This window comes from Sesamum indicum, linkage group LG6 (genome assembly GCF_026168435.1).
Source record: "Sesamum indicum cultivar Baizhima isolate 11 linkage group LG6, ASM2616843v1, whole genome shotgun sequence".
Lineage (NCBI taxonomy): Eukaryota > Viridiplantae > Streptophyta > Magnoliopsida > Lamiales > Pedaliaceae > Sesamum > Sesamum indicum.
The window spans coordinates 22,537,708-22,548,298 of NC_142662.1; the positions used below are offsets into that span (position 1 = coordinate 22,537,708).

The following is a 10,591-nucleotide window of genomic DNA, read 5'->3' on the forward strand; positions in this document are numbered from 1 at the left end:
ATATTAATTTTTTCTTAAAAAAAAAATTGTCGCACCGCGATTTAAATTTTAAAGGTTTCAAATGCACTGCAACTTCTTATTATTATTAATTTTTTTTAACATTTTTTTAATAATTTCTCCCCGAATTTGCATACTGTCGCTACATGCACTTGCCCAACGGCATTCAGCGAGACGCCTTTGAACACCGCGCCGCCGCATCTCACCGTCACGGCCGTTGTTGTGTCCTTTATGGTTGGATATCTGGATGCACTCTTGCTTAAATAAGTCACTTTCGTTCTTCCTTTGGTGGTTCGTTTTTCTTCCCTCTTTTTTTGCTGGATAAATCAGCGCGGGAAGTGGTTTACGGTGGTTGCTGGGAATTTTTAGTTTGTTTCTTGTTTAATTCTTGGAGAAATTAGTCGCCTAATTTGGTTTATACTGTTGTGATTGATAACTAGTACTGAATATTTTTGGTGATTTCATAGGTCAGTGATCTGGAGTTTTTTGCTGTGGTAATTAATCATGATATTGATAGCAGTGATGAATTTGTTTTTCTAATAGTTTTGAATTCTCTTTGTTGAAATGTTGTCTTTTAATGTATTGGTTTAGTAATTGCGGATACGGATTGTTTCCCCTGGCGGCAGTGCGGAGATTTTGGTAGTGGACGGAGGCGGATATAATTTCTTACTAGGTCATATTTGAATGGAAAGGATTATTTGCCTTGGTCCGGGAAGTTCTTTCCGGGAGGAATGGCCTTTCCACTCTGTGCAATTGTTCTGTGAACCAAGATGTCTGTCTGCCGAATTGTTTGTCTTATCCTTCCACTAATAAAAATTTGACTACTTTGGAGAACCTCAATGGCAGACAAGAACGGGCTATGAGAATAACTCTATAGTTTTAAGGGACCACAGGGAACAAGAAGAGAATTTCTCTAAAGCGTGCTCATTTATTAGGATGGTAAGAAACTATTAGGCAATGTTGGATTCGAAAGTCATGAGAAGCATGCAGGTTATAAGATTAGAGAATAGGGTAACTCGTATCCCACAACCTTCGCTAGGAATTTAATTGCAGACTGTAGAGACTTAGATCATCTCTGGAATACACAATGACATTCCATCAACTATCTATGAATTCCACCATTATTGTCCAAATAATAAACAGAGGATGAAGAAGATTCCCATATTTTGGGAATTGGAGATTGATTTGAGTCCTTCAGCGTAGATAAATACTGAGGGAAGATGAAGGAGGGAATAACCAGAACCGTTTTCCTTTTTAAGTCAAAATTGAAGCCTTCTCTTGTTTTCTTGACTTAATCAGATGCTGGTTGAGTTGTTGTTTCTTTTGCCCAGGTGGTTTTGTGGCTTGGGATTTGGTAATTTTGTTTCGCAGAATCTGGCAAGCTTAATCGAATGAACAAAGATATTCTCTATCATCTGTGTGCCTTCTGTCCTATCATCTACCGTGTTTTGGGGAATTGGTGGAGGAACATCAACAAACATAAAATAATTTCCTCCGTCAAATGAAACAAACAATCTCAAATTTTGATTTTGTTCTGAAAGTGTTCACCTATCTGCATGATTCGTGTGCAGTTCTATGCTTTTTTCTTTTCTTGTGTATCAGATCCACCCACTGATTCATGTTGTTCATTTAACCCTTGCAGATTAACTTGGCCTGTCTTCTGGTCCAACTCAGATGGCTTGTTCCATTGTGAGATCACTTTTGAGATTCCCAAGTTGTAGCATTTGTGGTTTTACAAGGCCTGCCTCTGCTTGCTCTTTGTGGTATAACTATAGCAACTACCGGAGTTATGTAAGTTTCCTCTTTGTTCAGAAAGCAAATAGAAGAGGATTGGCAATCACTACCTCTACCCGTAGACTTAGTATGGAAGCAACCACAAATTACAATTCTGGTTCTTCTAGTAGTACTATCAGTACTTGTGAGACTGGTGGTGGTAGGGAGTACCTACTGATGACAGATGAGAAGCTAATGAGCCAGTGTGAGATGGACACTTTTAAGGCATCAGGCCCAGGGGGACAGCATCGCAACAAGCGTGAGTCTGCTGTGCGTCTTAAGCATCTTCCAACAGGCATTATAGCTCAGGTTCAAGCAGATAGCCTATAGCCATTTATCCTTATTTTGGTCATATATTTCTGTATTAATATGCTTGCAATCAGACAGGCAGCGGAGGATAGATCCCAGCACAAAAATCGGGCAGCAGCCCTTGCTCGATTGCGTACACTTTTAGCTCTTAAAGGTATACACTTTATTATATTTTCAACTTTCTGCTGATTACTTGCACTCAATTATCAGTGAATGTTAATTTCTGTCAGACACAAATGGAATGTCCAAGTGGACTGATTTTATTCTAATCAGAAGCCTAAGAATACAATGTTATTTTCTTCTAATGAAGTTAGAAACACTGTCGATCTTGATACGTATGTACCTCCTCCGGAACTTGTTCAAATTCTTCCTGCGAAGTCGACTATGAGAGGATCGGATAGAGGGCCTCAGATAGGACCAAATAATCCTAAGTTCGTTCTGGTCTGCTTTCTCATCCCGTTGCACTCCATTTGGTTAGCTTAATGCTGCTGTGATTCAATTCTTACACCCTTGGCTGTGGCCTATCCTCTTGAGTCTTCAGGGAATGCAGGCTCTGCTTGATCTAATTTTTGCGGTTGAGGGTTCTGTTTCAGATGCTGCAAAGAAGTTAGGGTACATGATATAAAGCTTCAAATCAGAATCTGTTTTCCCTTGCTTGTGGTGCTCAAACAATTAAGACTCTCCCAATTGCATATATACTCTTTCTGACTAGCAATTTACAGGTTGAGCACTGGAGCTTTATCACGGCTGATATTATCTGATGATTCTCTTCGAATGGCAGTGAATGAGTTTAGGGCTGCTAAGGTATATATCAATAGACATCGGCTTTTCTGACATAGAACTTCGGTGATGTAGTATTAGTTTATTATGGCTTTATACATGGTATAGATTGAGCTCCAGTCCTTCTACCCCCCAAAATGCTATGTATGATGGGCATTATTCTTTGGAACCTACTGAATATTTTATATCTCTTTGATTACCTGTTCTAATGTTGTCTACTGTCCCTACTACTTAATTAAATTTTATCATTAGTAATCTTTTATGAAAAAACCCGTCATAGTTTCTGGTTCAACCTTGTTAAGGATGTGGTACTGAAATGACAGATGGACTGGAGACCTGCTGATTGTTAATAATACATTTATGACAACTCATGCAAAGTTTCAGTTGAATTACCAAGATAAGTCTCAGACCACAAGTTACACCACAAAAACAAAATGAGCATATAATCTCCTGTTTTAAGGAGATTGCTTTGAGAGGCATTCATCTATAAATGACAACAGACTGATTACGATAATTGTTGTAACAGCAGAAATAATTGGTAATTATTATGATTATATTCCATCAGCAGTGGTGCAAGGAAGATTTGTGAAAGAAGTGATTTCAAGAAATTGACTAGGGACCCACTCTGGGGCACAATCAATGCTCGGTAATGCTCTTGAAGAAGATAATATATATCTTATGGTGTTAGACCTGTTGTACAAAAAGGACCATTCTTTAGATTAAGGTAACCAACTCTTGATTCAGGCCCTGATTAGAGCTGAATGAAGAAAAAGAATTCTTTTAGCTTAGTCCTGTAAGTTAACAGGATGAGGATATCATGCCGCCTCCTCATGCATGTACAAATGTCATATTTATACATTGACATGATCAATTGCAAGTTTGCTTATCTAAATTGAAAAGAAAACGCTTCTCTAACAATACTTGTGACTTTTTGTTGGTATCTCTTAGGGTCTGAAGCAGCTCAAGTAGGAGTATTACTGGACCAGTTATATTTCAGGTAGTATTTGCTCTCGACGTTGATTTCCTCTTATATTTGTAGTGCTCTTTACTTTTGTAACTATGTTATGCATGTATGAGATTAAGAGAGAGCGTCCATTGACTGTCGTTCTAAGTAGTAAAGTACAATAGCACAATATCATTATTTAATCAGAAAACAGAACAATAAAGTCAATGACTAAACTGTCTAGCTGGTACTTTTCATGATAGGCCCCTGAATTATACCATTTGATTTTCGAAGCTACTATACTTTGTTCTCTTATATTTGGGGTTTCAGTATGTGATATGGCAATCATCAGTCATTTATAAATCATTTGAAGAACACGTTTTTAAGCTTTTGCATTTTGGTTAGTTTATTTAATAGATTGGTTTTGATGTTTGTTGATGCACAAGAGAGTGAGACATTATTGACTTCACGTCAGATTGGAAGTTTTCAAATGTATGGCTGTGGGTAAATCGTGATAGCTTCAGTTGACATTAAAATGTCGGTTTTAAATGATGGGATATTTTACTCATATTTCAGTACTGAGATATGCTAACTATATACTTGGCATAGTTTTTCTAAGTTAATGGTCTTACAATCTTTAATTGACTGACTACCATGAAGTCCTTTGTTGCTGCTAAGTTTCCTGCAAAAAGAAGTTGTTGGACTGCATTTTAGTTTTTGATTTACATTGAGGATTCTTAGAACCCTTTCGGCAAATAAAAAATGTGAACATTTCATTTAAATATAAATGGTACATGCATCGTGATTGTAAACAAAACTTATGTCGATATTGGTGAATCAAGGTTACTGTTCTAAGATTCTGTGTGCACTTTGGATCTCAATACATTTAGTTCGCAGTTGGTAACTATCACATAAGAAATCCTAAGATGAGTGTCTAGTTGCTAAACACTAGGCGTACAAGAACAACTGGATCGTCATGTTGTCTTCGCAAAAAGAAGAAATATCACATGTTAAGTCGGTTCTATTTCAGGCGTCATAATAATGTTAAGAGGTTGAAATAAGGGAGCATTTTGCAAGCTTTTCTGTTTTCTATTCTTAGTTTGTGTTGGTTGCATGTTTTGTAAAGTACAAGGCGAACTGTTGACTTAAGGTTGAACTGGCAGTTGTCAGACATGCGACTGAGAGAAAGTTATGAAATCAGGCATCACTTGAATGTTAAATGTGTCTGTTCTTTATCGATTTAATGTTTTGCTTGTGTTTTGGTTTCACAATACTGTAAAATTGCACTTGACCTATTTTCTTGAATTTGTTGATTTTGTGATCTAATAAAGGCAACTGACTACCAAGAAGCCTATTGGCTGCTGCTCAGGTTCCTGCAGATATGAGGTCTTGAAATTTCGGTGATTCTCTGGATATATACAGAACTGTATTCTTTTGCTTAAACAAGAAAGGGGACCTGTATTATTGTTGACATGGTCGCTTACCTGTATTGTCCTTTCCGTACATAGAGTAGTCCAGTTTATTCTTCTAACTGCTATGCTTTTTCTGGATTCGTTAATAAACTACCAGAAACTTGCTTCCTAGTGTTTCACAATCAACAAATGTAATGAATTATGATAGCCACCGGAAGTTGTGACAAATTTCTGATGGAGAAGCAGCATTTGTAGAAATTGAAGAACGAGAAACGGTCCTTGTACTTTTGAGCTGGATTTTTTGTATCTCCAAAAGATATTGACAAACAAGAAGTAATTTGAGGAGTACGACTGCAGATAATAGTTGTAACTAGTTTTTGGTATATGAATCGGGTGCAAAAATATTGAACAGTTTGGATCATGGCACATGAGAAGTCAGACATATATTCTGTATTATGAAAATTGTAACTTGTAAGCAAGTCAATGTTTCACTGCTAGTTAGTACATGGGATTGGAATGTTTACATTGTTTTTACAATTTTGAATTTTCCACAATTAAACTCTATTTCCTAAATGAGTTCTATTTTCTCAAACTTTAATAAAGTAATAACGTTACGTTGGCAACACTACAAACAAACAAGGTGGAAATTTAGGCTCTACTGAGTGGAATTCAATTGGCTCAGTCGCATGAAATCACACACCTTATGATTGATACAATGTTTCGACAGGCCTCAACATCAACCCAACAAAATGATGGGAACTGCCGGTAAGATGTTGACTAATTTCAGCAGATTGGAGATCAACTTAGCACAATGAGGAGCCGACTTGAAATATATAGGTGTTCTTTTGGAAACTTTTGTCAAGACGGACCTCGATCAAACTTTCAACAGATTTTGTATTAGAGTCTGTTACAGACATATTTTGCCACTATGATGCAATATATAATGAATTTTATGTTCCAACAAGAAACTGGCTATTTTTAAAGCCAGCAGGCCAAGATGTACAAATTTATACCTTTTCAACTCATTTAAAATTGTTTGCATGTAAAAACCCCCATAATTTTTGGGGCATAGTAAGAACTTTTTCAGTTTAGTTGTTTCACTTGGATTTCTTCTTCCCATTTTCCAACGTATACAGATCTGTATGGAGTGACGGATGTCTACAAGCCAGGAACCTCTTCTTTTCATAGGAAACAGAAAAGCACTCATGCAGATGATGTAAAAATGTAAAATAGGATATGTGAGTGATAAGCAAATCCCAGTCCATCGATGGACAAATAAGGAAAAACGACATTAATACCAAGGTTAACAATCATTGTCTGAGCAGTTTAGAGTGCATCTTATTATTAATCTTAGGACATGTCAGGCAACTCCAGGAAATGCATGCATCACCAATATTTACAAGACTCAGAAGTTCCTCAACTCCGTCATCGCACGGAGCACAGAACAAGTTGCTTATCGTCGTCATCGTCTAGTATCCCCCCTGAATATAAGCATTCAGACGGTTCAACTCATCCCGGTGCTCGTTCACGACTGCACGAACGACATCTCCGATGGACACCATCCCTATCATTCCACCTTCATTGATCACCGGAATGTGCCTGATGCGGTTATCTGCATATTGACAGTTCCAAGGACCAATCAAAATCTCTAGAAAAGACTGCTAAGAATTTTGAAATTTTTCTTTCAAAACTTTTTGGCTTTGTTGGACGTGCCAAATGAAACTGCTGTACCTGTCATCAGTTGCATAGCCTTCAAAACTTTGGTGTCCGGAGTTACAGTGATAAGCTTGTTCTGCAATCATCAGTTCATCATAAAGATTTAGATTCTCTCTTTTTCAGAGTCAAATGGGATTTTGATCATTGCAATGAACAGTCTTTTTGCACTAAAATAGGATGGATTTTCAAATTTCCTGATGAAAACACGACAGTCGAACATATATATATATACCTCTTCAGTCATGATGTCCCCGACCTTGGTTGACTTGGATGACCTTCCCTGTATAATGATTTTCCTGAGATAATCTGGACCGACAGTACAAAAACGTCGTCAAACTTACATGTTCACGCCATTACAATTTGAAAGATGGGATGATTAACTGCAGCATAAGAATTTTGGGATAATCAACATAAACCAAACGGCTCAAAAGATAGCATCATATGCCTACTGTCCCTGGATCTGTTTAACAGATCAAGATATTTCTTGTTCAAGCTACTGGTAAACCACCAAAAAACGATTTTGCTCAATTTTCCAGAGAGAGAGAGAAGACAACAAATAAAACAACATACAGATACGACATGCAACAGTAGGCGGCCTTTGAACGAAAGATAAGATTTCTAAGTATTTTCTGAGTCCCGACAGTTAAGCTTGCTTTAATAGCTAAGCCAAATCACTTTTCGAGGCATCAGCATAAAGGTATTACAATGTGTGTATGAAAAGGATAAGATCCAATCAGCAAGCTGATACAGAAGTGATGTTTACCTCTTTCTGTGATAATTCCAGCAAGTGATCTCTGCTCCCCAGGTTTAACCACCACTAGAGCACCAACATTGTGCTGTGTCATCTGCAGCGAAAACAATACAGGAATCCCCATATAAAATTTAATGGTCAATATAAATTTAACGAAATTACAGACTAGACCGCTCTCCTTTTGAAATTACGGAAACCACATCGTTAAGCCTCCATGTTAAAGAAATTACACAAGTATTTTCATTGCCAGAGTAATATAAAACAACAGTTCTTCAAAAAGAACATCAATGACCCCCTAAAATTTCGAATGTCACCACCTATTCAAACAAAAATGGGGTGATATGTAAACGTTTAACCTTTAAGGGGACGTAATTGATCCGATTTCTAGCTGTAGATTCATAGAGCATGAAATTTGTGATAAGCTACATAAAAGAATTCATATCAAAGTACACAAAGATCCATACCGACTTCACAGCATCATACACGGAGTCTTCAGTGGTGCACCAAAGCCAGGAGCCATCCGCGCTCTTCCCTTTGGCTTTCAGAATATCCGAGATCGTGGTACTCTCAAAACCGTGCTCTTCAATGCGAGCAGCCGAGGCCGATTCCTGGCGTGCAAACATGAGAGAACGCATGGCTGGAGGCACCACACGCATATGGCGTAGAACAGCATCCTTGAGCACATTCCCGTGAGAGAACACTGCCCTAATTCCTCCTTGCATTGTGGCTAAAGTAAAAGAAGAGATTATTAAAAAATTCAAGAATCATCAAAATCTAGTCCAACTAGTAAGAAATAAGATCACCACACAAAACAACATTCTGTGGCATCAACTGGTAGTTCAATTAATTACTCAGAACAACGAAGATAGATGCCAGAAACAGAGTAAGATCTACAAATTCACAATGAAAAAGAAGAAAATTCCAGAAAGGTTTCATCCACTTTGGTAAATCACAGGCATAGGATTGAAAATTATCACAACAATCAGCAAAACATTGAAATTTCCCTTGCAATAGTGTACCAAAAAGAAGAAGTATTTTTTTCACAAGAGCAGAGAAGGAATGAGGAGAGAAGGGTATTATTCCTGCAAATTCCTAGTAAAAGAGGTATAATTCTCAACAGCACCACCTTTACAACCCACCAACCAGCCCACATAGCTCAAAGCAAAAGAATGTTTATACATGAATATGGTGTATGTTTGGCATATCTAAATAAAATTAACAAGATCCTTCTGTAATTAATATAAAAAGGTGAAAGATACTACTGATCATCAAATTTAAAGATCCCCGTACAAAACATCTACGCACTACTTTCTTCAACATATACACACAAGGATATCTACCAAATATATATATATAGACACACACACAAACAAGGATGAAGCATCCCACATCAAGATTCTTGCTTTTGCATTCAACCACATAAATCTTCACGAATTTTTAGACCCCTTCATCCCTCCTCTCTCTCTCTCTCTCTCTCACACACACACACACACACGCGGAACTAAGCAAAAATGGGATCAGGGATTTGTGGGCTTACCAGAAGTGAGATATTTTTTGGAAGGGTTGTTCACCTCAGCTAGCAGAGCGTATAGAGAGTGAGAAAAAGTGACGAGAAATTTTGTACCCTTTTCAGTTAAACCTGGCCCTGGTTTATCTATCTACCCACAGATTTCAACTAGTTTTCCTACTTTTGCTCCTTTACACACACAGACACACACACACACGCACGTATATATATATCTATATGTATTTATGTATCCAGATAATGGGGTTATGTCAGGCTCAACTCCACTTGTCACCCACACTTTAGCCCTCATGAAAAGATCTTGACCCTTCATCTATGCATCAACCATTAATTATTAGGACGCAAAAGGTTAAAGGCCCACCAAGAATTCTTTCCATCATATGTTTATGTTATCTAATTACTGGATTCCTAAGATTCTTATCTTGAAAATAAAATTATTACATCAATTAGAGCTTAAATTGGATCAGGATTAGGACAGGGGCCAAATGGTACTGTGCTCACAATCAAGAAACAGACAAAACGAGATTATTAGGAAAAATTTAGCAGTGGACTTAGGTGGAAACAAGACAGATTAGTATGTTGACACATATTCTCAGAATATTGTGGGGGAAATTTTATTACAAGGGTTAATGCTTTTGATTTTGTTGTTATCTGAAAATGATTTAGATTTTATGTCAAGTTTGATCGCCTTCACCAAATAGACCTGGTCTTCTGGTTTGGCCTCAACCAGCCAAATTTATAGGTCAAGATTGCATTTTTTAAGATCTGTATTTACTTCTTGCACCAAAATCAAGATTTATATCCAAAAAATTGAAAACCCATTTTCATACTGTCCCAAAAACAAAACAAAAAAAAACATTTTGGTTAAATTGTTAAGCGTTTTTCTTTATTTTTGAGTAAATAAAAAGAGAAAAAAAAATATGCGTGTGTAGTTTTTGAGTAAATAAAAAAATTAGAACACAAGAATTCTATGTTTCGTAAAGATACATACAAACACCCAAAACACTTGTGTTCGTTTTTGTTTCTGACGTAGAAGAAATGAAAACAAACTATTACGATTAATTATTCCATCAAGAATAGAATAAAATTTCTTTCAAATAAATAAAAAAAGAAACAAAAGCTTTTGAGCTATATTTCTTAAAAGTCAAATCTTATTTGTGGATCTTTCATTTAAAAAAAGAAAAAAAATAAAGAAATAGAAAGAAATGAAGAATAGTTTTGTTGTGAGGGGATAAGGTTTGATGTACCATTGATACTTATATTTATTTATTTTTAATTCATTATTATTACATATATAAAAATAAATAAATAAAAGATGAAGGCGACAGGCAAAGTATGGATAAGGGGTATTTCAAAGGGGAACAAGATTTTTCGGTGAGCGGTGG

The 10,591-nt window shown here is 36.7% G+C and overlaps 2 protein-coding genes across 6 annotated transcripts; one reads left to right on the top strand and one right to left on the bottom strand.

Annotated features, from left to right (window-relative positions):
* The first annotated feature begins 71 nt into the window (after positions 1 to 71).
* Positions 72 to 5,487, top strand: LOC105163810 (Class I peptide chain release factor). Of its 4 annotated transcripts, none has more exons than XM_011082295.3 (8): positions 72 to 231; positions 1,640 to 2,079; positions 2,158 to 2,233; positions 2,390 to 2,520; positions 2,621 to 2,691; positions 2,802 to 2,883; positions 3,808 to 3,856; positions 5,134 to 5,487. In XM_011082295.3, exons 2-7 carry the CDS (start codon positions 1,672 to 1,674, stop codon positions 3,826 to 3,828), a joined length of 789 nt encoding a protein of 262 aa, XP_011080597.1. In that variant the 5' UTR covers positions 72 to 231; positions 1,640 to 1,671; the 3' UTR covers positions 3,829 to 3,856; positions 5,134 to 5,487. The 4 variants fall into 4 exon arrangements, with proteins under 4 accessions (XP_011080597.1, XP_011080596.1, XP_020550340.1 ...); XM_011082294.3 differs by having other exon boundaries at positions 74 to 288; XM_020694681.2 differs by having other exon boundaries at positions 74 to 288; positions 5,172 to 5,487.
* A 995-nt stretch (positions 5,488 to 6,482) lies between these two features.
* On the bottom strand, positions 6,483 to 9,397 carry LOC105163809 (CBS domain-containing protein CBSX3, mitochondrial). Of its 2 annotated transcripts, none has more exons than XM_011082291.3 (6): positions 9,219 to 9,397; positions 8,146 to 8,408; positions 7,694 to 7,775; positions 7,163 to 7,236; positions 6,946 to 7,006; positions 6,483 to 6,826 (listed from the first exon to the last, which is right to left on the bottom strand). In XM_011082291.3, the coding sequence occupies exons 2-6, from the start codon at positions 8,401 to 8,403 to the stop codon at positions 6,684 to 6,686; spliced, it is 618 nt and encodes a 205-aa protein (XP_011080593.1). In that variant the 5' UTR covers positions 8,404 to 8,408; positions 9,219 to 9,397; the 3' UTR covers positions 6,483 to 6,683. The 2 variants fall into 2 exon arrangements, with proteins under 2 accessions (XP_011080593.1, XP_011080594.1); XM_011082292.3 differs by lacking the exon at positions 9,219 to 9,397 and adding an exon at positions 9,071 to 9,212.
* Between the last annotated feature and the right edge of the window lie 1,194 nt (positions 9,398 to 10,591).

Bases quoted from the DNA above. Each gene is read 5' to 3' on its own strand.
- LOC105163810 (XM_011082295.3), top strand. From the start codon at position 1,672: ATGGCTTGTTCCATTGTGAGATCACTTTTGAGATTCCCAAGTTGTAGC. The intron at 2,080-2,157 runs GTTCAAGCAGAT...GCAATCAGACAG, and splicing joins CAACAGGCATTATAGCTCAG to GCAGCGGAGGATAGATCCCA. The intron at 2,234-2,389 runs GTATACACTTTA...CTTCTAATGAAG, and splicing joins TACACTTTTAGCTCTTAAAG to TTAGAAACACTGTCGATCTT.
- LOC105163809 (XM_011082291.3), bottom strand. From the start codon at position 8,403: ATGCAAGGAGGAATTAGGGCAGTGTTCTCTCACGGGAATGTGCTCAAG. The intron at 7,007-7,162 runs GTATATATATAT...TGATGATTGCAG, and splicing joins GGGACATCATGACTGAAGAG to AACAAGCTTATCACTGTAAC. The intron at 6,827-6,945 runs GTACAGCAGTTT...GTCAATATGCAG, and splicing joins GGCTATGCAACTGATGACAG to ATAACCGCATCAGGCACATT.